General features: G+C 41.9%; 1 protein-coding gene across 1 annotated transcript in view; it reads left to right on the top strand.

Moving 5' to 3' along the window:
• NOL10 (nucleolar protein 10) overlaps nucleotides 1-25787 on the top strand; it is a 1716803-nt gene that overhangs the window by 484537 nt on the left and 1206479 nt on the right. Inside the window, exon 7 of the mRNA XM_044079305.1 lies at nucleotides 553-618. Coding sequence (XP_043935240.1) covers nucleotides 553-618 — 66 coding nt within the window. The remainder of the gene's footprint in view (nucleotides 1-552; nucleotides 619-25787) is intronic.

Raw genomic sequence — 25787 nt, forward strand, 5'->3', positions numbered from 1 at the left:
TGTGAGAAAGACCACTACCACTTAAGTTAGGCAAGGTTTGCTTCACAAATACATGTTGTGTCTCAGCATATAGAGAGACACAGTCATACTGAATGACCTTGGAGTCTAGTGACAGTTATAGGATCATAGACAAGTACTAGGCTAACTGCTCTTGGAGGCCATTTTAAGCCTTGCCACTTTACTTCAAAGGTGAGAATCAAACCTTGTACCTTGACTGTGACATAAATACCTTAACTATTACGGCAGCCCCAACCTAATATAGAGATTCTTACCAGTGCTAAGATGGCCTCCCTTACTTAAAATAAAACTTATAAACTTTTTATGAAGTTTTCATATGTTGTACACATCACATCTCATGAAAGCTTCTCTTAAATTTGCAGACAATTTAACTGTTTTCAACTGTGGTTATTCTTTTGTTGCCTGCTGATTGCTTACATAGCTGCACTTTTCCTTTGGTTTTTGTTTCATTCATGACTAATTTAGTTTTACATTATTGCAGTACTGCATTTTAGTTTATTGACTTAACCTGTGATTTTTTTTTTTTTTTTAAAGTTCTGAAATATACCGACTGAATCTGGAGCAGGGACGTTTTTTGAACTCATTACAAACAGATGCTTCGTAAGTACTTGCATATTTGCGTAATCCACTTGTTTAAAATTTCTTAAGAAGGAAAGTAGAGTCACTGTGTTGGAGGGAGGTGTAGTTTCTTCTCAGTATGACATTTGATGTTGCTGTAGGAACGTACTGTGCTGTAACTTGGATGTACATTTTAGCATGCACTAACATTTCATCTAAGTTAAGAAAAAAAAATACTTAATGGTGTGCAGATTTTATTTTATGCAGTGTTGACTAGGTTAGTCTCACCAAGCCAGCAGCCTTTTCTCAGGAGACCTGAGGTGGTATTTATATTAGGGAGAGAAAACTTGGCTAGGGCACAGGGAACTTCACCTACTCTTTTTTTGTACACTAGATGGCACTAGAGGGTTGATTTTCAGGTGTAAGGTTGGTGTGTACTGAGGAGGAAGCACTGCTTAATGCTTCTGCTGATTGTGTAAAGTTACCTCAGTCTAATGCTGCTGATTATGTTGCAATTTTTGCAATTGTGTCTAAAAATGGTTGATGAAAAAAGTACCAGGGGATGAAAGTGCTCTGCCTGGGCTGATGCTGTTGATCTTTGTGGCTTTTCTGCTATCAGGACTGTTGGGGGCCTGTGAGTGTTTCCAGTGGTGGTGGTTTGCAGAACAGAATCGCCAGTCTTGTTTGCTAATTTAGTTTCCATGATTGCTGCTCATGCATCTAAATCTATACAAAAGGAGTTGAATCAGCATTCTTACTTGGATGTTGTTGCCACCAGCGAGAACTTAATGACTTTTCAAATTCAGAAGAAATGTAGATGGGATAGTGTGTATCCAGGATAAATGTAAATTTGATTTTTACAGTTTTTTTGAAACAATTTAATTTCTCCTTTAGGATTTAAACCCAGTGATGTCCATTCCCTTTTATGTTTGGGTATATAGAGATTTTGCAGTGTCACTTTTTACATTACTTTTGTTGGACAGCTTTACATTAGCAGTTGAGGAAAAAATAGTTTACCCTGGGTATGATTTTCATATGTTTGTGAATTTTCCTAGCTTTTGAAATTTGCTGTACAATACAGAACTGATGATGTTTCTGACATGGACATAACTTTTTTTTAGCCCTGTGTCATAGGGTTGATTTTGTTACTAAAGAAATGAACAGCAGAGGTGTATTGAGCTAACAGGCCCAAAAGTTCTTGCAAGCTCTGTTAAACATCGATTGCTCTTTGCTGCTTGAGTCTTTTTTTAACACCTTTGTTAAATTATCACGTAAGACATAAGCAAGCATAAATTACCATATTAATGTGTTTCTAGTTACGTACATTATACACCACATATGTTGCTTTTTATAACCATCATCAGCCCATCATTACATAAAGTTGTCGATTCCTGCCTTCCCTTAAACTTCACTCCTTCTCTAGAACATTATTCTGCATGTATTGTTCCTATAATTTCCATGTATTTCTATGTAGTTTGCTCCTTCAGTTTTCAAAACATTACACTTCCAGTTCTTTTATCTGTTACAATATGCAATACTTAAAGTACATGTAGTTTAGACCTTGATTTCAGTTTTCTAGTAATTGCTTTTTTGGCAACCACCAGAATTAAGCGTAACAAAGCCTTACTACATCTAGGCAATTGAGATTCTGTGTCCCAGTTCAAATGAATAATTTCCTTAGTTACATCCATTTGCTCACCCAATATTTCTGACAGAGTACTGTGTAGGGATTTTTTTAAATGCTGCCAACTCATTACAGTCCTAAAACATATATTCCCATTTACCTCTTTCTTCCCCGTCACACTTCAAACATTTGCCATCTGCCTGTGGAAAAATTCTGTGGAGTCTGCTTGGAGTATAAAAATATGTATGCAAGCACTTCCAAGCAAAAATCCTAAACCTTCTAAACTTTGTTGCATACTTGGGAGCCATACATATGTCCTCCCATTGTTCCCTTGTAAATTGCTTATCCAGTCTCTCTACCCAAAGTTATCTAACCTCCTCTGATTGATTCTTATCCTTATCATACAATATTTTATATGCCATACTAATTATCCATTTTTTAACACCAGCTTCTGTTTTAGATTCAGCTAAAAACCCTTCCAAAGCAGGTCTTTCACTTAGAATTCCCCCTATCCCTTTCTCTTTGCGTATATTCTGATATCAATCACTGGTATGAAAGGTAGCCTCTGGTCTGCAGTCCAGATGTTTCCTTGGCCTCATTCCATTCTGTTAACTTTGTCTGTAGTTATTTGCTTACAGTGCCATGGTTCCTTTGCAAGTTTTCTCCAGTAAAACTCATCCACCTCTTGCCTCTCCTCTGTTACCCCTATTTGCACTCACCTCTATTGGCAACATCTCCTTTCTTCATTCTCATGTTGGCTAGTTTTTAGAATATTTTCTGCTACTTTGAGAATGTAAAATTCTATGAGGATTTTTTTTCTCCTTAAGATTCTGCATCCAAAACCCATTCTCTGCTTACTTCTTGAATCCCCCCTGCTTCATTATCATCCCTTTCCACTTTGAATTATGACTTTCTTCTTGTGTTATGCATTTGAACCTTAACTGTGTAGCTGTGAAATATCCTTTCAAATCAGGTAATCCTAAAGAACCACATTCTATTGAAAGGATCACCTTATTCCACTTGACCCTTGCCTTCTCCTCACAGATAAATTCCTTCAACTGTATTAATTATTGTCTACAACTTCTCCTCTGGTTGATGTGCCTGACCTGTATATAAAATTAAAGGGGCTGAAAACAATTTCACTGCTATGAGCCATAAACAAGAGCTTCCAGTTTTTTTTTAGTTTTGTATTATCTTTTGTTTAGTCTCTTCCCACATATCCTTAGTTACCATAACAGAAGCGTTTTTAATCCATATTCCTAAATACTTCATCTTATCATGTTCCCATAAATATGGGTATTGGTGAACCAATTCATTGTGGTTACATAATTTATAGCTATAGCTTTTGTTTTGTCTTCATTAAGTTGATATATCCAAAAGACTGGAAACTTTCTGGAAATGTTCCACAGCAGTGCACTGTCCTTTTCTGGAGTTATCAGATACAGAATAATATCATTTGGAAATAAAGCCAACTTTTCTTAATTACCATGCCAATTGTATCTTTGAATTTCTGAGTCTCTTATTTTCTTTGCCAATGGCTCATAATATAAAGCAAATAAAGGAAAGAGGACACCCTGCTTGATTCTTTTGTTCAGACGCAGCTTATCAGAGAGGAACCTTCCAACATTAAGTTTGGTCTCCTTTCCCTTATATATCTTCCTAATTAATCATATGATTGTATCAGGGAATGTAAATACTTCCACTGCCCTGTTCATAAAATCCCGGCTTCTTTTGTCAAATGCTTTCTCTGCATAAAGACCCATCAACAAAAGTGGGATTTTTCTTACATATTGCTTTCCTCCATCATTGTTCTGTTAAGATTGTCAAATGTTTGCCTCCCCTCCAGAAAACCACATTTTGACAACACTTTTGCCATTCTTTTAGCTAGTATACACATAAACACTTTGTAATCATGGTTTAAAATTGAAATAGGTCTGTGTGAAGCTGGGGCTTTACTGTCTTTAGGTATTATAGGTTTATAGATGTTTAATAGGCTAATGACTATGAGGGCCTTTTTAAGCCTAGCCATGCATCCCAAATCTCTGACAAGTTCTGATACCCTTGATAAGTGTAAGCATGGGCCTGTGAGATGAATCATTTGCAGGTTACCTGTTTCCATTAGAGACATAGGTGCCAAACCAGGGATGAATTTCCAGTTTCCCACCCAGTTGTCCAAGTTGCGCTTGAATTGGGTTAGGGAGGAACTCTGCTTCACATGGATGAAGAGCCTGTTCCATAGACTGGCTATTCTCTGGGTATATACCGATCTGTCCAGCAGGTCCTATTTGTATCACAGGCAAGGTTTAAGTCTTTAGAATGGATAATTCTGGTACTGTTTGTTTTGTGGATATGAAGGAGGCCCATCAGAGTGGGGTCTGACAATGCCCTGTATGCCAGGCATAGATTTCCCCTCAAAAGCCTGTAGGGGCAGAGTACAGGGGATAGGGCCATTACAGCTTTATTCCAAGATGTTCTTGCTTTCCCTCCTTTTAAAATATTGTTAAACAAAACCTTCCAGATCGTTATCACTTTCTTCCCTTCAAACTTTGGTTATACATCTCCATTTTTATCTCATCTTCTTCTGTCTTAACTGTTAATTATTGAGCCTCATCTACAGTGGATATAAAAAGTTTACACACCCCTGTTTGTAATATAAAAAATGAGACCACAATAAATCATTTCAAAACTTTTCCCACCTTTAATGTGACCTATAATCTGTACAATTCAGTTGAAAAACAAACAACTCTGTTAGGGGAAAAAATACAAAAAGTACAATACGCTTGTTGCATAAGTGTGCACACCCTTAACCTAATACTTTGTTGAAGTACCTTTTGATTTAATTACACCATTCAGTCTTCTTGGATAGGAGTCTATCAGCATGACACATCTTGACTTGGCAATATTTGCCCACTCTTCCTTGCAAAAGTGCTCCAATTCTGTCAAGATTACGAGGGCATCTCTTGTGCACAGTCCTCTTCAGGTCACGCCACAGATTTTCTATTGGATTTAGGTCTGGGCTTTGGCTGGGCTATTCCAAAACTTTAATTTTCTTCTGGTGAAGCCATTCTTTTGTTGATTTGGATGTATGCTTGGGGTCATTGTCATGTTGAAAGGTGAAATTCCTCTTAACCATAAGGCGTCTGCTAGAAAGCTGAAAATATTGGGCCAAAAGTGACTGGTATTTGTAACTGTTCATAATTCCCTCCACCTTGGCTGAAGCCCCAGTTCCAGCTGAAGAAAAGCAACTCCAAAGCATGATACTGCCACCACCATGCTTCACCTTGGGGATGGTATTCTTTTGGTGATGCAAAGTGTTGTTTTTGTGCCAAATGTACCTTTTGGAATTGTGGCCAGAAGGTTCAGTGTTGGTCTCATCAGACCATAACACATTTTCCCGCATGCTTTTGGGAGACTTGATGTATTGTTTTGCAAATTTTAGTTGGACCTGGGTGTTCTTCTGTGTAGGAAAAGGCTTCCATCTTATAGCCCTACCCCATAGCCCAGACATATGGAGAATATGGGAGATTGTTGTCACATGTAGTACAGAACCAGTACTTGCCAGAAATTCCTGCAGATCCTTCAGTGCTGCTGTAGATCTCTTGGCAGCCTCCCTGACCAGTTTTTGTGTCTTTTCATCAGTTTTGGAGGGATGTCCAGTTCTTTGCAATGTCACTGTTGTCCCATATTTTCTCCACTTTTTGATGACCATCTTCACTGTGTTACATGGTATATCCAATGCTGTGGAAATTTTTTTGTACCCTTCTCCTGACTGATACTTTTCAAGCATGAGATCCCTTTGATGCTTTGTAAGCTCTCTGCAAACCATGGCTTTTGCTGTAGCAAGCAACTGAGTAAATGTCAGGAAAGTCCTACTAGGACAGCTGAACTTTATTTGGGGTTAATAAGAGTCTCTTTAATGGATGGCAGGTGTGTACCCAAGAAGACTGAATGCTGTAATTAAATCAAAAGGCGCTTCAACAAAGTATTAGTTTAAGGATGTGCACACTTATGCAACCAGCTTATTTTGTGTTTTTTATTTTTATATTTATTCCCCTAACATTTGTTTCTTTTTCAATTAAATTGTGCAGGTTATAGGTCAAATTAAAGGTAGGAAAAGTTTTGAAATGATTTATTGTGGTCTTATTTTTTATATCACCAAACCTGGCATTTTAACAGGGATGTATACACTTTTTATATCCACTGTACCTCTAACCTTGACATACTGAAGCCTTTTAAAGCATTTCTAATTGTACTCTTTCTTGATTTCCTTATTTCTCTGGTTTATACAAATTTTCGTAAAAGTTCTGAAATATATCTAGTACCTCTACAGCATCTCTGGTTATTTTTATTGTTAAAGGGTCCATAAGTGTGGTGACAGCCCTTTCTACTTTCTGTTGCCTAAGCTGTTGTGCTAAAAATGTTTGTGGTGTGGAGTTATCAAAAAAATGGTGATTAACAACCATCTTTCTAAACTCAGCATATTACCAAGATATATTCCCTTATTTACTCTTTAGCGTTCTGCAGATGCACTTCTTCTTCTGTGAGATTCCCCTTATTCTACAATACTTTAAAGTTACTTGGTTACCATGTGCATTTTTACCTTGGCTTTTATTGGTGCATGATCTGAAATTATTATTGGATGTGTGTCGAAGCTTTCAATTAAATACACATGCTCCTGTGAAATATAATTTCTGTTTAGTCTAGCCCACTTATTGTACTTTGGGAAATAACATGTAAATTCTCTTAAAGTTCCTACTACTGACTTTGGGTCTTCCATAGCAAATATTTTCATACATTACTTCAGAAATATATACACCCTTTTGTTATATTTTCCCTTCTGGGTCTCTGGATACATCCTCACTGTTGCAAATAATTTCCAGTCACCACCTGTAAGTAATAATCCCTGCTGAAAGCTGATTATTTCTCTCAAAATTTGTAAAAGCTCTATAATAGCAGTGTCTGGTAGAATATACATATATGCCAGTGTAATCTTCCTTTGCTGGTAGCCCCTTAACTACCACAAATCTACTCTTATTATTTTTTTTCTCTTCTGTCAGTATTGGAGCTCCTCTACCAGTTAGTATAATTAGTCCCCGTTTCCTTTATTCCTGATATTCTGCTGAATATCCATCCTGAAATCCTTTATCAAATTCTTGTGCCCATTTCTTTTCAAACATATCTTCTGCTGCACTGCTATTTGCATTCTGCATTTCTTAATATAATTCAGTACTCTTTATTATTATTTTTTTTTTTTTTGTCTATACCTGTAAGGCAATTTACATTCCAAAATAATATACATAGTTGCCATTGTGCAAGTAAGTTATTATTCCTACATCTTATATGTGACAAATGTTTTTGAATGTGTATTTCCAACTTTTGTGTTACATGCACACACTGTCAAGTTGATATTTTATACAGTTGCTTCTTGTCATCTCCATTTAAGCTTTGTCAGTTTTCATGACTTTTTTTAATGAAAACCCTCAAACAGAAGACCAAATACATTTTCAGAACACTCCCATAACCTATTAACTTAAAACAAAAAACAAACACGCTAAGTTACATATGTCTTAAGAAATGAAGTTTAACCCTCTTGATAAGAACAGTTGCCCCATATCTACAGCTGCCCGTATATGGCATTACCTAACCTAAAGTTAAGGTTACCCATGCTAAAACATGTTACAGCCTGTGCTGCCACTGATTGCCATCTATTCTTTTCTTATCTGTGTTCCCCTCCCAGATGTGAAAAAACAGCTTCTATGCTTTCAGAAAACTTTAACTTTTAGCCTTAAGAAAAAGTACACTGGCTGTCTTTAAATAAAACTAAATTGTGCACTGTTCTATTAAATGCACTGAAGTATTAATATTGCTAGTGAAGCTGCTGTCTCTTATTCACTTCCAATAATTTCAAACTTTATTTTTTACTGAAGTGCTTGCCTTTGTACCTTTTTTTTTATTTCTCTCACAAAACAGTGCTCAAACGTCTCTAAATTAATTGCTTGCACCAGCAGTCAGCTCATCTCAATAAAAACATAGCAGAATGTACAGCTGCATTTAGTGGGAGACTTCTTGACTCACATGGAACATTTGCTAAATAAGAAAAAAAAAAGACAAGACAATATCATTACATATGCAAGCAACTTCGCATTTCTCATGGGATTCATCATTTTCTTATGTTTGAAGCCTGCTTGCTTACAGAAAACACTTGTTTTTATATTAAGCCAAGGGCATTGATCCAGTCATTCACCTATGCAAAAATAAGAGATAACTTCTCAACTCTGCATATAATATAATCATTTTATTTTATTTTTATTTTATTCAGTGCGTATGAACATATAATCAGTGCACTTTTACACCCCATCTCCTACCCAGTAGCCCTAGATTACAGCATATTAAGATAAAATTGTCTTTGTCCAGCATTTTTCTCTTTTTAAATTGTAATGCTTGTATTTAATTTTTCTGTTTTTAATTTGTAATGCTTGTATTTCTTAAAAATAAAGTACTTGTTTACTTTAATATCTTTATTACATACAACAATTACTGAAAAGATTCATCCTTACCCCCACATTAACGATACCACTCACTAACAAAACTGCTTTACGGTGTAACATGTAGTTTATATTGTGTTTTATACAAATACAGTTAAGAACAAAAATTATTTGTAGTTTTTTTTTTTCCCCATTGTAGTATTTTCCTAAACATTGATATGTGTTTTACAGTCCATCCACAAGTTTAATGAAGTCAACATGAGTCCAGTCTTTCTCACCACTTTTTCTTGCAAACCCGTATTTTACCAGTGTGATTGATACTTTATACACATGTATTCACTAATTTCAGTGTTGCTGGTCTACTTCCTATACATCTCCATCTCCCAACACCAGACTCTGGTTCAAGTCCAAGGTACTGCTGAGTCTTCTAGTCAGCTTCTGCATTTTTTTTTTCTGTGTCTCAAGCATTTCCCTTTGGTACACTGGAAAAGGTTCACTGGCAGAGTCTGTATGAGCTTTATTATCAGGAAAATGAGAAGCAGATTCCCCTTCTGTTTGATCTCACTTTTTGTTGGGTTAACTTTTGTATTTCTTCCTTAGCCTGTTCTGTAGCAAAAAAATGTTTTTGATCCTCCAGGGAAAAAAAAAATTAAGCCAGCTGGGATACAGCAGCTTGAATCTCACACTTTCCTTTCAACATTTTCTGATTGCTGGGATAAATTTGCTTCTCTTCTGCCTTCTGTATGATGAGTAATCATTTTCCAAAAACACTCGACTGTCTCCAGTTTTTAATACTTTGCCCTTCTGTCACAGTTTTGTCAGGATTATTTTTTTCTGCTGGTATGATTTTATCTGTACTAATACAAGTTTTGGCTGATTTCTCATGGTCAGCTTTGGAGCATGCACACGCTATACTATTTCAATTAGCACATTCTGCTGTGGAACACAAGTCAAGTTGCTTATTTGTGTTTTTGTAAAATTAGTACAGTCTGTTCCTTTCAGATGTCCTTCTATTTCCATGTTGCAGTATTCTTACTGTGGGATTCCCTGCCTGATGGCCCAAACGTCGGCTCATATATAAAAGCTTAAGCCTGGTTGCTGTTAGTGCGTGGGATGTCACACATGGGCCATAAACCAGGGACCTTAAATGTGACATCTGCACGCACAGACCTCAGAACTTTTCTTCCACAGTCAAACGTGAGATCGATTGCATTGCTCCTCTACCTTCAAGACTTCTAAAGCTAAGTACCTCATTGGGGAATTCTAAAATTTTATTTATCGTTTGAGCTTGGTTTGCTTGTTTGTTCTTAGCTGATGACCACTAAGAAGGTTAAATGTGGATGTAGACGTCAAATTCTGCATAAGGACTCCCATGACCGTTGCGTATTCTGCTTAGGCTGGGAACACGCCCATGCCTCCTTCATCCCCAAAATGCTTAGAAAATGTCTGGCTGCCCTCAATTTATATTTGGAAAATCAGAGGCTTAAAAAGTTAGCATTAAGGATGGACCCAGTGTCGGCTGCCCAGGTGGAACCACCAAGAAAAAAGGCCAAGCTTTCACAGCCTACCTCTGCCTTTCCGTCATTGGACACCTCGCCAACCGCCGATATAGGGGTTGAGGGACATCTGCTAGAGCCGTCTACTTTGGCATCTCCTCTCGAGGAAACCGCTTCTGAAGGGCTGGCTGGCACATTCGCGGAGGTTGCTCAGATGTCTGTTGCTACCGAAGTGGAGGGGAAACCAGGCTCTATCAGATGCCCATCTGGGATACAGGAATCTGAGTCTTCTGCTTTAGGTCAGGCCCCGGAAACTAGGCCTTCTCTCTCTCTCTCCCAAAACTACCCCTTTAAAAAGAAAACAAAAGATCAAACATTTATCTACCTCTCCTGAGGGGGCAACCTGTCAGTCATGTACACCTTTACCTTCATGGCCCTTAGACCCTCGGCCTCCTCACCTCCCACTATTCCAGTGCTTAGCCGAAGACCTGCCTCAGCAACCTCAATCCTCCCTTACATTTCTCAGGAAGAAGAAGAAGAGGCCTTTTCCTCTTCCTTGGATGAGTCTTTTAACTTACTCATCCCAAATAGCCTCCCCCCTGGAATACTATTCCCCAGATAAGGAATCCATAGTGGGAGACTCCCCTTCAGAAGACATTACATTTGGAGAGACCATTACTAAAAAGAAAGAATATTATAAATGGGATACTTCCCAAATGACAGAAACTTGAAAAAGATATTTTGAGCTGTTGCAGGTTGAATCTTCGTTCCAGTCAGTCACCCCCCCCCCCCACTGCATACCTATATGTATTTGCATCAGCCTCAGAAAATCCTGATTCTCAGCTACCTGCTCCAAAGAGACCTGATCATTTCTACAAGGTGCCTGATGACCACAAATTTCTAGTGAAACTTGGTGGACCCTGCTGTGATAGCTGTTGCCCCAGACAAACAATGTAGATTGATGTCCATCTTCGTCTTTTCTACCTACTGACAATGATAGAAAGATTATGGACAGACTGGGCAAGAAGGTTTATACTTCCATCCACCCTGGCCTTTAGGACCATTAATTACCAAACCTATGTGGTTAAGTATGCCTTGGATCTGGTATCCCAAGCTTCAACTCTACTGTCCTCCTTGCTTGACTGTCCCAACAAGACAGAAGTAGCATCTGAACTGACCCTGGTATCCCAGGTAGCCAGGCACTTGATTAGATGCAGTTATGATGCAGCAGAGGCCTCTGCTAGATCTGTTGTATCTGCATCTGTGCTTCGCAGGTATTCATGGCTTAGGCTCTAACCATTGCCTGACGACTTCAAATTCAAAATTCTAGATGCCCAGCTAGATCAAAACCTCCTGTTTGGTAAACAAGCTGCAGAATTGTTTAAGAACCTTCAGGAGAACAGCAAGGAACTCCAAGATATTAAACACCTTTTGGTATCTCCAGTGCCAAAATTCCACAGCAGCTACCCGGCTAAGACCACCTATGTCAGAAGCACCCCCCCTTCATCTTCCAGGCATAGGAAAGGAACCAGGAGGCAAACCTGTTCTAGGCCTACCTCTTCTCAGCCTACCCACAGACGGTCCTTCCAGGACAGAAACAATGCCAATAATGCGTGACTGCCTTGCACACCTCCACCTTTCATCCCATCTCTCCCACTGTCTGCCCCTTTGGAAAGTTATCACCTCAGACTGCTGGGTTCTGGCTATAGTAGAAAAGGGGTATTTCCTATCCTGGCAGGAAAGGCCCACACCACAGGGCATTCCATTCCCACCCAAGAACCACCTTCAACAAATTCCTCACATTATCCATGACCTATTGGCTCAGTGAACCATAGAACCTGTCCCATCAGGCCAGGAAGGAAAAGGTTTCTACTCAAGACTGTTCCTAGTACAACAAAAGGACGGACCATGGAGGCCAATCCTGGATTTATCCTTCCTAAACCTCTTTTTAAAAGTCCCTTCTTTCAGAATGCTATCCCTCCAAACCCTATTTCCACTACTGCCACCCAGAGCATTCATGGCCACTCTGGACCTGAAGGAGGCCTACCTTCACATCCCCATACATCTTGCCCACAGAAAATACTTATGTTTTGTTGGGCTCTGTCCTCTCAGTTTACTGCCTTGCCCTTTGGTTTATCCACTGCACCCAAGGACTTCACCAAATGCCTAGTTCCCACCATAGCCTACTGCAGGACCAAGGACATTCAAATCTACCCCTACATGGATGATATTCTTATTCTTGCAGAAAAGGAAAACACCCTCCAAAACCATCTGCAGTTCTCCATGTCTCTGCTACAAGGATTGGGGTTCACACTCAACCTTGCCAAATCATCCCTTTCACCAGAGCAGGACAAAATCTTCCTGGGATGCAGGATTCGGACAGACCTGATGAAGGCCTTCCTTCCTCAAGACAAAGTGGCTTCCTTAATCAACCACTTCCAGGACCTTCTCCAGGCCCACCAACTGTCAGCCAGGCAGTTCATGTGACTTCTGGGCCTTATGTCAGTCAGTAAACCTATGCTGCCACTAGCCAGGATGCACATGAGGACGCTACAGTGGTATCTAAAGAATGTGTGTTCCCAACAAAACCACCCTCTAGGCTTCTAGATACCCTTCCTACCCTGCATAAAAACAGAGTTTAAATGGTGGATCCAACAGGTGCAGTTGAACCCAGGACTACCCCTCCTACCCTCCACACCAGCTCAACATATGCACACAGATGCCACAGATCTAGGCTTGGAGAGCTACTATATAGGGCCTCAAGGTGCTAGAACATTGGCAAGCACCCATCATGAACAGACACATCAATGTAAGGGAGATGACTGCAGTTCATGTAGCTCTGAAAGCCTTTCTCCCCCTCCTACAGCCAGGTCTCCTGCACATCTTCACAGACAGCACCACTGTCATGTGGTACATCAACAGACAGGGGGGACCAGGTCTTACCTCCTCTGCGGGCTGGCAATGCAGATTTGGGAATTAGCCTCACAAAACAATTCATCTCTGCAGGCAGTCTACATCCCATCCCAAGACAACCACCAAGTGGATGCTCTCAGCAGATCTTTCTGTCTGCATCACGAGTGGGTGATGCAAAGAGAAGTATTTCTAGACATTGTCCACTGGTGGGGCACACCTCAAATAGATTTATTTGCCTCCTTCCAGAACAGACAACTGAGAAACTTTTGTACCAAGGACCACCCCCCACTAGCCTGTGGACACCTTCACCATCTCATGGAAGGGACGGTTTCTTTATGCACCTGGAGAGATGCTGTACCTAACACTCTGGGTGATAAACTTTTAATACCCTTCAGACACCGCTACTCAGAGGAAGTGCTTTCTGTCCTGAAGGAGGCCAGGAAACCTAACACAAGGAGATCCTACATTTTAAAATGGGAAAAAAATCTCAAAACGGTGTCTCCAAAGACATAGGGACCCCTTTCAGGCACATGTTCCCCTAGTTTTAGTTTATGTGTGTGAGTTGATCAAGGCAGGCCTTTCATACTCTTCAGTGAAAGTGCACCTATCTTCTATCTTTGCCTTCTTGCCCTTGGATCCTCCTCTACTCTCCAGGTTAGATATTACATTGTTCTTGAGATGGGTTTTACACATTAGACCACAGTGGAAGCCTGTCTCACTCTCTTGGGACCTAAATTATGTCTTGGAAAAACTCACACTGGCTCCATTTGAGTGAGTTAGTTCTGCATCGCTACAGATGTGCACATGGAAAACAGTCTTGCTGGTAGCCCTCACCTCAGCTAGAAGGGTGTCAAAGGTACAGGCACTCATGACATGCCCTCCCTACGTGATCTTCCACAAAGACAGGGTGACCCTGTGCACCAACACCTCCTTCATGCCCAAAGTGGTCAACGAGCTGTCATTAAATCAGTCCATTCACCTATCCACCTTCTTCCCCTCCCCTACCAATGACATTGAGAGAATACTACATTCCCTGGATGTTCACAGGCAGCTAAGGTTTGCTTGGACAAAACTAAGACCATTAGGAAATCTAATCAACTTTTTGTATCCTTTCATCCCAGACCTCTAGGCAAGGCAGTCTCCAAACAAACTATCTCCTGTTGGATCAGGAAAACTATCTGCTTCTGCTGCTCCTACCATGGAAAGGACTTGCTTCAGAGGGTCAGAGCACACTCTACCAGGACAGTAGTCTCCTCCAAAGCCTTTTTCTAGGGCCAAGACACAGCTTCCATCCTGGAGGCAGCCAGCCTGGTCCACTATACATACTTGTACTAAACACTACAAATTGGACCATATCTCCAGAGCAGGTTTTGCAAGGGCAGTCCTGCAGGGATTTCTAGAATCCACAACTTCAACCTCCACCCTTCCTTCTTCCTAAGCTGTGGTACTCTCTCACAGTAAGAATACTGCAACATGGGAATACAAGGACATAGAAAAGTTGTGTAAAATCTTACCATAACCATATATGTCCTTCTCTTCCATGTTGCAGTATTCTTTCCCTCCCTCCTGACCCCCTATGTTTCTCTCTACCTGTCTGAGCCATCATGAATCATCTACTTACATTATGGTCGGACTGGGCAGTCAAGGGCATTTCACCACTCTGGAGATCATCATTGGAAATCACTTAAGCTACTGTCTAACTGGGCAGTCAGTTCTGAGGTCTGTGCATGCAGACGTCACATTTAAGGTCCCTGGTTTATGACCCTACATGTGACGTCCCATGCACCAACAGTAACCAGGCTTAAGTGTTTGTATGGGAGCAGATGTTCGGATCGCCTGAGGCGGAGAATCCCAAAGTAAAAATATTGCAACATGGAAGAGAAGGACATCTATGGTTTTGGTAAGATTTTACACAACTATTCTTTCCTCCAGTACAGCAAAAAATCTCAGGTTTTCTCTGTGTACTCTGTCTTCTAACGCTACCATTTTTTGAAATCATTCTTATTGAGAAGTCTCATACTCAAGGTGGTCTTTTCTTCATTGCATTCTCTGATTTTTACATTTTTCTCAGTTCATCTGGATAGCTAGTTAAAGCTTCTTTTATTTTTTCCAACCTTTTTGTTATTTTGAGTTGTTAGCCACCAGGCGGTGTAAACCTTGGCTATAGATGATTATTAGTATTGAAGTGACACCCCGCCCCCATGTGCAAAAATGGGAAAAAGCAGTTGTGAATGGATGGGTGGATGTTCATTCAGTGTTTCATTTATATTTATTTTAATCATACCTGAGTAGATTTAGGTTCATAGGTAGATACTAGGCTATCTGCCCTAGGGCATTTATAAGCCTAGCCAGAGTGTATTTGGCCTCCGCCTCCCTATTATATTAGCCTACTGTGCCTCTGTAAAGTAGGTCACAGAAGGTACCCTTTTAAGATTAGTTAACTGTGCCTCTGTCTAGCAGGGACACAGAAGAGATCCCAGGGATGAATTTGCGATTTCCCGTCCAGATTTCGCTTGAAGAGGGTCAGTGAGGGGCTATGTCTAACATGAATTGGGATTCTATTCCAGAGTGAGGGGAGCCTCTGGGAAATGAAACTGTCCCTCCAGCATGTCCTATTTATTTTTGTGCTGAGGTTTAGGTCCCTGGAGCGTGTAGCTCTAAGGGACTTGGATTTTTTGAGGTGGAGCATGTCCATTAATTTTGGGTTTGACATGGCTTTGTACGTCAGGCATAGATCGCCTCTGAGTAGGCGGTAAGCAACTGAGTAGAGCTGGAGTTTTAGTCGAGCTGCATAGGACATCTGTTTGTAGCCCATGATCCTCTTGGTGAGGTACTTTTGGGGTCTCTCCAGTTGCTGCAGGTGTCGGGTAAGGTACATCCCAAAAGGGGCATTGTATTCAATTATGGGCCTGATGAGCGACGAGTAGAGGGGCACAATGACCTCTCTTGATCTAGATGCGAACCCTTTCGTGATAAGGTGGGCTATATAGAAGGTCTTTCTAACCACTTTGGCAACGTGATTATCAAAGGAGAGATTACTATCTACATTGGTCCCCAAATCTCTAATTACTTCTTCCGTACTTAATGGATTACCACCTATGTGGTAAATTGTGGGCACCTTGTTTTTCCCAAAGGGGATGACTATGCACTTTTTAGCATTTAGCTTGAGGCCGTGGCTCTGGCACCAAGCATCCATCTCTGTGAGACCCTTTTGGAGGATGCTTGTGTCAGCTGGAGATTCGGTTATGGCCCCCAGTTTGCAGTCATCTGCGAACTTTGTCAGCCATAATCCCCCCGTGTTATCCTGAACCTCAGGGAAGTATATACCGAACAAGAGAGGTCCCAGAACTGAGCCCTGTGGGACGCCACTTGTAACTGGTTTGGATTCGGACATGGCACCTGCGATTCTGACCATGTGGGTTCTATCTCTGAGCCAGTTTGCAACCCATCTTGTGATATAGGGGTTGATATTTAAGCTGGTAAGCTTATTTATGATGCCCGACTGGGGTATTGTGTCTAAGGCTTTTGCGAGGTCCAGGTAGGCTGTGTGGACTACCTTGCCCTCATCTATGGCTTTGGTAACTGTTTCAAAGAAATCAACTAGGTTTAAGAGGCAAGATCTGCCCTTAACAAAGCTGAATTGGGTAGGGTCCAGTGTCTGGAGGCTCCCAATGTCTTTGTTTATGAGTTCAATGATAATACGCTCCATAGCTGTACAGACCAAACTAGTCAGGCTTATGGGGCGATAGTTTCCGGGGTCCGTTGTGGCACCACCTTTGTGGAGTAGGACCACTGTAGCTGTACTCCATTCTTTGGGTACATATCCTGTAGTAAGGCTAAGTTTGAACAGTGACTTAATGTGAGAGTACATTTCTTCTTGGAGCTCGTGTAAGACACAGCCTGGGACACCATCCGGTCCCATAGATGCTGTGTTTTTTGCGTTGGAGAGGGCAGCTTTCACCTGTGCATCTGTGATGTCAGGGAGGTTACATTCAGTTGGGATAGGCATTTGCTCCTTTGGGGGAGAAGTTTGCACTGAATCTGTCTGCCAGGATGTTGGCTATGTCTGTAGGTTCGGTATATTTTGTACCGTTATACAACAATTCAGAGCATATCTGGGGGTTTCCGCCCATGTTCCTGACATAACTAAAGAAGGCCTTGTGATTATCTTTAGTGTCTAGGGCAATTTTTCTTTCGAAGCTGGCCTTTGAGGATTTTATGAGGGATCGAAGTTTCTTGCTAATACTGATCAGAGATGCCTTCCCTTTTTGGGATTTTGCTCTGTCATGTAGTAGCTTCCTCCTTCTGTTGTGTAGCTTATTTATGGCCGGGGTCCACCAGACCGGTCTCCTGTTTTTGGAGGAGTGAGTCTTAGTTTTATTTGGGATAGCATGATCCATGCATTCCTGCAGGTGCTCATAGAATGCATTTGTAAAGGATTCTGCGGATTGGGCTGTATTATCCTCTGGCCCAGGGGATTTGATTTATTTTTCCTGTAAATACTGGAAGCCATCTCTTGTACTAAACTGGAGCTTGAACTGCTTTTTGCTGAACAGCTGCAAGATTCTTCCCAGTCAATATTTCCTCTTTACCTTTTCTAGTTGATTTTCTTCTTTGCTAGCATCCAGGCGATGTACTTCTAGCCAGTAAGTGAATTTTACTGAAGCCTGTACAATTACTAGCTTTTGTTTCTCAGTTTGTTTTTTCACACTGGGAGAGTGGAAATTAAGTTGTTGCTCAGTGTGCAGTCATCTTGGAAGTCCTGTTGCTTGAGTCTTTTAAAAGTTTTATTGCTGACCAAGATCCTGTTCAGCTAGTTGTTGTTGGGAGAGGGGGTGACTCCTGCTTATGTTCCTCTAGCCTGCGCTGTCTTCTGTTACTCTGCTCTCCTTGTAACTTTTGAGTTCTCCTTTTCCCACTTCTAAAGTATTTGTCCCATGGGGAACATTATACTGCAGTTTTTATTTTCTCCAGATGTTTTGAGTTTCTAATACTGTGACAAGAGTGGACCCTTTTTCTAAGTCAAGGTATGATTAAAGTTCATGAAATTGGTATTACTTCAGTCTTTGACATTTGCCAAGAGAGCCTCCCTCACCAACTGCATTGTACCTAAAATTGCTTCCTTCTGCAGGTCATACAGAGATACATGCTTTTAAGTAACTTGAAAATTCTTTTTTATTGTTCCTAATACTATTAGAACTGTCTAGGTCTCTGTTTTTCAAATTGCTTTAGTCTCTGCTTTCAAATCATGATACTTCATAACTTTGTATCTCTTAGTATGTAAAACACTATAATCACTGGGTGTAGCTGTTTCAATAATTTAAATTGCTTTTGTATTTCGTGGACTATATAATATCTGATCTGATGTTGTCAGTCTTCATTTATTCTTGACTGTTGGGTGTCTGTCCCGACCTTTGGAACTGACTCGGCCATTATATCAAGCTCACGCCATCCAGAAACTCTCAAACCATGGCTACCCATACTGCCTCTCTTCCCTTCCCCCAGATCTTATTTGCTGCGTAGAAAATCGGACGCATCAGCTGTGCTCTCAGCTAAGTGCTAAATTTTTTTATATATATTTCTATATATCTAATCCTCTTTAATTCTTTAATTGTTGTAACTTTTGTTGTTACTGCTGTGTTTTTTGGTGTGAGCGATACATGCATCCTTCTTCATTACCTTGTCAGTAGAAGCTTACTTGCCATTGTTGGTATAGGCCCCTCCCTTCCCTCTGGTAAATTCTTAAATATCATCGTTGGTATTCCCTTTTGTCTTCTTTCTTTCTTTCCCCTTTACCCTTTTTGCGGGTATTTTTTTTCTAACTACCATTGTTGGTACAGTTTAAAAAAATCTTTACTCTGTATTTTCCATTAGTTTGTTAGTTCCGTTAGTGTGCATGTGCCCTCTTGTATTTTGAAAGATGGCTAAGAAACAGAAAGGAACCACAGGGTTCAAGCAATGTGAGGAATGTGGCAGGAAGATGCTCAACTTGGACAGGCGTCTTTCTTTTCTTTATTGTTTGTGGGTGCCACATTTGAAAGTACAATCACCGTGTGAACTCTGCAAGGGTTTCAGTGCTCGAACCCTTGCAGAGAGGAGCAACAAACTTCTCCTCAAAGGGCTGCTAAAATGCCCTTGTGATGAGGCTTTGTCTGAGGCGGAGACATCCAAGTCTCCCAAAAAAGAGCCCAAGAAAAAAGGAGTCATTCAGTTCCTGCATCTCCTAAACTACGTGAATCAAAATCTACTAAGAGACAGGTGCGGACTCATCCCTCAGAACCGAGGCCCAAGACACCAAAATTGACACCAACTACAACTGTTCCGGTACCGAAGCATGTCACGTCTCCTGTGGTGCCGAAGACTGCTGAAACTTCAAAAATTCCTACGGCACCAACTTTATCATCGGTACCAGTGACCCTCTCGACACCAACAGTAGTTTCCCCTAGCATACCAGTTACTTCCTCCCCTGCAAAGCAAGTTATTGGTCAACCGACCAAGGTGCCGAAGGTCGAGAGTGTACACCTAGGACTAGGTAATGGCAGTTAAGCCCATTCATTGAAAGGCCAGAATTACCCTCGGGGATGTCCATCCGTTCCACCAGGAGCCTTTTAGAGCTTGATGTAGTCAGATTAATGGATCAGCTCTTGGCGGCAGAGGTCTTCCTGCCCCATCTGTTCCACCAGGAGCCTTTTAGAGCTTGATGTAGTCAGATTAATGGATCAGCTCTTGGCGGCAGAGGTCTTCCTGCCCCATCTAGGACCTCTCTCCCATCTGGAGGCGAGGTTTACTCTCCAAGGTGGTGACAGCTTTTGCAAAGAAGGAACTCGCCGTTGAGAGTCCAGCTGTCCATCTTCCAAACCGAGAGTCCAAGATGATGGACAGATTGGGGAAGCAGGTCTTTGTTTCATCAACCTTCGCCACACAGTCCTTGAATTTTTTTGGCATATTTTGCGTGACTCCAAAGGGATCTCATAACTAAACTAACAGAAACCCTAGCAGGAGCAGTGTCTGAGGAGGTCCGTGATAAGGTTGCCTGTCAGCTTCCCACCCTAGAGTCCATCTCGTCCATGCAGCTTACTGCACATACAGCCGAAGGGACTTCCAGGGCAGCGGGTGCAGGCGTTGGCATTAGGCGTCACACCTGGATGTGCTTGTGTGAGTTTGCAGACCCTTTCAGGTCTTCCTTTATCAATGCTTCCATTGATGTTTCGTCACTATTTGGCCCAAAAGTCAGAGACACATTAACCAGGTGTGAGAAATATGGAAAGACCCTTTCTGTTGTGGGCATGCATTTTTCCACTCCTCAACTACTTTATTCCAGGAATCAGATGAGTGGAAAGATGTGGTTCAGAAAGTCCCAAGGGCCTTTTCGAGACGCATGTGGCAAGTATTCCTCCCAGGACAGAGGGGCGAACTCTTTTGGAAGGCACCCCTCCCATGGCAGAGGGGGGGCCCCCAGTAACCAGGGTTCCAGGGATTCTTTCTCTGGGCAACCCTACCAGTGCTCCTGAGCAGCGGCCCGATTGCTTACCTCTCAAGGAAGTTGGGGGAAGATTCTCTCTGCACCATGCAGCCTGGCACACAATAATATCAGATTCTTGGGTGCAGACAATAATTACCAGAGGTTACCATATTCCCTCTTCAATCTTTTTCCCAGACCGCAAAGACGAATCCCCGATGTTCCACCCAGTCAGAGCAATATAGCAGCATTCGAAATCCAAAAGCTGCTTCAAAAAAGAGAGTCATCCAAACAGACCCACCAGACCAAATAGGATCTGGATTTTACTCAAGATTCATTTTAGTGCCAAAAAAGACAGGGGACTGGAGGCCAATCTTAGAGCTCAGTGTACTGAACAAGTTTGTGCAACAAACAAAATTCCAGATGGTCACAGTTTAATCTATCCTTCCATTTCTGGAGAAATATGATTGGATGTGGTCCATAGATCTTCAGGATGCGTATTACCACATAAAAAATGGACAAATGCTCCAGATGATACCTCCACTTCCAACTAGGAGCCAGTCATTACCAATGTCAAGCACTGCCCTTTGGTCTTACCACAGCCCCCAGGGTGGTCACCAATTGCAGGGCAGTGGTAGCAGCTCACTTAAGGCTACAGGGATTCTCTGTGTTTCCATGTTTAGACGACAGGCTCCTCACCACCCACACCAGGCATCTGCTGCTTTCTGTTTTGGACTCCATTCTAAGGTTTGCAGAGTTCTTGGGCAATCTCAATCAACAGGGAAAAGTTAAAGCTATCCCCCACATTGGACATAGAATTCATCGGAGCAAGACTAAACAGAAAATCCTGCATGGCTGCTCATCCTCTTCACAGACTGGAGAAGTTGAGGTTACAACTACATGTGAAACTCTCTCTCACAACAAAGTTCCGGCCCGTCAAGTCTTGCAGCTCTTTGGGTCAATGGCAGAGGCAGTCACCTTAGTTCCTCTGGTGAGATACCACATGAGGCTACTTCAGTGGCTTCTGGCATTGCAATGGTCAATGTTAACTCATCCAATATCCCTTCTAATTTAAATAACCAACTGGTGCAAGCAGGACTTATATTGGTGGGTGAAGCCAGAAAACAAATTATGGAGCCGTCCCTTTCCCTCTCTCAGCCCAAGGCCATAGTGACCACAGACGCATCTCTGATAGGGTGAGGGGAGGAGGGCTTTTTTAGGGAAAGACACTGTAAGGTACTTGGTCCCCTACAGAGGCCAGTTTGCATGTCAACGTCCTAGAACTGAGGGCAGTGCTCTTAGCATTGCAAGCATTCCAATCTGCCCTCCCATCAGGGACAATTGCTATTCAGTCGGACAACATGTCAGTAGTCTGGTACATCAACAAACAGGGGGATCCAGATCCTACCCACTTTGTTGGGAAGCCCTAAGAGTTTGGCAATGGGTGATCACCTCCAACCACTTTCTGATAGCAATGCACATTCCGGGGAACTGCAACGTGATTGCGGACAAACTGAGCAGATGCATTCACCTGCCTCACAAGTGGTCTCTCAATCCCGATGTTGCGGGGAAGATTTTTCATCGATGGGGTCAGCCTTGCTATGATCTGTTTGCCTCTCCCACAAACCACAAATGCAGCAGCTACATTGCCCTGGTCCCCCCCTTGGGGGAGTCCCCAAGAGATGCTCTTCTCCATGATTGGTCTCTGGGACTTGTTTATGCCTTTCCATCAATTCCCCAGTTTCTGAAAAAAGCCCAATGGTTGAGAAGCAAAATGATTCTCATTGCACCTTATTGGCCCCCCTCAAGTCTGGTTAACCTTTCTCTGGCCTCACTTAATTTACCGTCCGTGGATTCTGTATCCAACCCCAGACCTGTTGTCTCATCCACTGGGCCTGGTCCATCCCAACCTATGAAATCTCAAGCTGACAGCTTGGTTTCTCCACTTCCAGAAATTGCCAGGCAAAATAACTTATCTTTCTCAGTACAAAAGATACTTCTGGCTTCATAAACCATCCACCAGAAAACTTTATCTTAACAAATGGAGATTTGCGCATTGGTCTGATGAAAAGGGTATTGATCCTTTTTCAGCCTCAGTCAAAAAGGTCTTGGAATATTTATCCACCTTATTCCAATTGGGAGCTTCTACTTCTACTATTAGAGTCCATATAGCTTCCATTTCAAATTTCCATAATGGTTTCGATGACCTTTCCTTAATGTCCCACTGTCTCTGCAAAACCTTTCTTAAGGGTGCTTTACTTTTTAAACTGCCTTTCAAAGAGCCCATTGCACCTTGGAATTTAACATTGGTCTTGCAAAGTTTGGTCCATCAGCCTTTTGAGCCAGCAGCCATGAGTGATACCAAATTTTTATCTTGGAAAACTCTATTCCTGGTAGCTGTCACGTCGGCCAGGAGAATCTCAGAATTGCAGGCTGTGTGTGTAAAATACCCGTATATCATTTTTCACAAAGAGAGTATCACTCCTAACTAATCCATCCTTTTTGCCTAAAGTAGTGTCAGATTTCAGTATTAATCAGTCCATTGATGTACCAGTTTTCCTCCCAAATTTCTCAAACAAGGGAGAATATTGTTTACATATGTTGGATGTACACAGACAGTTACATTTTTACTTGGATAGAACAAAACCTTTTAGAAAATCGGACCAATTGTTCCTATCCTTTTTGGGTCCTAAGCTGGGCAAACCAGTTTCGAAAGTTACTCCGTCAAAATGATTGAGAAATTGCATCACCTTTATTTATAAACAGAGTAAGCTGGTCTTATCAACAAAAGTTAGGGCACATTCTACCAGATCTGTTTCCACTTCAATAGCCTTTCATTCCAGAGCTTCTATGGATGACTTATGTGCGACCGCGACTTGGGCTACTCCCCATACCTTTATCACTCATTACAAATTGGATACGGTCTCCATGGGAAGAGCATCCTTTGGCTCTATGATACTCAGGAATATCCTTCCCTAGGACCTCCCAAGGTCTAAAGTAGTTAGGGACTCTGTCCCAACAGTCAAGAATGAATGAAGATTGACAATATCAGATGAAGTTATATTCTTACTGTAACGTACCTAATGTGTTGTCGATCATTCCTTCATTCTTGACATCCCACCCACCTTCCCCCTCCTAAAACTCCTGGAGGTTCAGAATTGGTACTGGGATCCTAGTAAGGTTGTTGCTCAGACAAAGCTTCCATCTTTTTCTACTCTCTGGGCAAACTCGATCTGAGGGGAGGGAAGAGAAGCCTTGGCTTGAGAGTTTCTGGCTAGCGCGAGCTTGATATAACGGCTGAGTCTGTTCTGATGGTCAGAACCATGACCCAACAGTCAAGAATGAATGAAGATCGACAACACAGATGAAACGTTATGGTGAAAACATAACTTTTTTTTTTTTTTGCATCTGTCTTATTAACTGTTGGTATTGGGCAATGTCATGTGATTCAAACTTCTTTATTGTAGATAATGGTTTGTGGCTCCTGTTTCCAATGTCTCTCAGCTATATTTGTATTGTATTTCTAGCACAATTGCCAATTTTATTTATTTTACATTTGTTGACTGGGAAAGTCCGTCTGGATATATGTCCATTTTCAGCGGAGGCCCGGGGAGAAAAGCTCCAAGAGATTAAAATCATAACAGAGTGAGTACATACAGAACAAAACAAATTTTCAAATTTACATTAGTAACTCCAGAAAAAAAGTTAATGAAAGGATTTATACTTAACATAGCTATAAAAACTTTTGCAAAAACAACTACATTCCCAAAACAAACTTTTTTTTCTCTCTCATTGGTTCATGGGAAGTGAGTTTCTTCAGTAGATTCATAGGAAGTAAGAAACAAAGGCTACATACACAGCAGAGGTGGAACTGGAAACAGTGAATACTGTTAGTCTGGATTCAAGCAAGGGCATAACCATTGAGAAGTTAGGAGGATTCTTAGGTGCTTTTCAAACAGTGGTGTAGATGAAATAGATGATGATCATCGTGTTACACTGCTGCAGTCATTACACTTGGGTTATCCTGCCGTCAGGCTGTTCCCCAGTCGGCCTGAGTTCCAAAGTCTTGGTCCGGCGTCGGTTGCTGTCGCCTCCTCCCTGACGTCAGTGCGACAGGGGCATATAAGATGCAGCCGATGCCATTTTCTTCAGTCTTTCTTGCCGCGCGGTGCCCGAAGCAGAAGCAGTTCGCAAGTGCCGGTTGGCCGACTCCTGAGATTTTCATTCCAAATCCAGAACCGAAGTCTTCTAAAAAAGCTAAATACCCCGTTGAGGAAACTTTTTCTTGCCTCAGACCAATGTCAGTAAAAGTTAACTGTATTTCTTGTGGGAAGCAAATACCTTATAAGGACTTCCACTCCTATTGTATTCCATGCCTAGGCCCTGACCATGACGTCATTGATTGTCAGTTTTGTGCTAGGTTTAACAAGCGCACTATTAAACGCCGGTTTGACTTTGCCCAACATTATTTTGACAGAAAATTCAATTACACCATGCCGTCGGAACTTCCGACGAATGCAATGCATAAAAAGCGCAAGGACAAGGACAGGCATCCGAGGCCCAAAACTGACGATGAGGCCTCTTCTAGGCCGGTCGCCGCTTCTGTGGTTTTCAACGAGGCGCCTATGCAGCCCCTAATGACTGCTTCCACAGAACTGCAGACCGCCTCCGACTCCCACGTGGAGCAGGCTGGGCCTTCAGACGCACTAGGTTTTCAGCTTTCCGATCCTAACCCTACAGAGGGGACCGAAGTAGCTGAGCAATCCACAGCTACAGAGGGTGTTTTCAGACCTACCCAGTTAACCATTAAACCCTCTGCTAAGTCTAAGCCCCCCTTAAAAGCAAAGAAGCAAACACAACTCTCTCCAGGACAGGCTTCCATGCCTAAGAAACAAATGCTAAAAATGGCCGAATACCTAATCACCCTGATCATGGGGACCCATCCCCCTCCTGATAAAAGGCCCAGACAGGATGCAGACTATGAATCTTCCGACCAGGTGTCCATTTCCTCAGACTCTTCCTCGGACCTAGGATATTCTTTACCCCCTTATGAGGATTCTAATGCTGAGGAATCAATTCCATCAGCCTCTCCGCCTGAGGACTACTCCTTTGGGGAGACCTTACATACCATGAGGGAACATTTCCATTGGGAAGGCCAGGATTACTCAGAATCCAAGAAAAGGCTCAGAGACTTCCTTTTATTGCCTCAACACAGACCCCTTGCTGTCCCGCCA

Source organism: Protopterus annectens, chromosome 1.part1 (assembly GCF_019279795.1).
Source record: "Protopterus annectens isolate FY-2018-M chromosome 1.part1, PAN1.0, whole genome shotgun sequence".
Taxonomy (NCBI): domain Eukaryota; kingdom Metazoa; phylum Chordata; order Ceratodontiformes; family Protopteridae; genus Protopterus; species Protopterus annectens.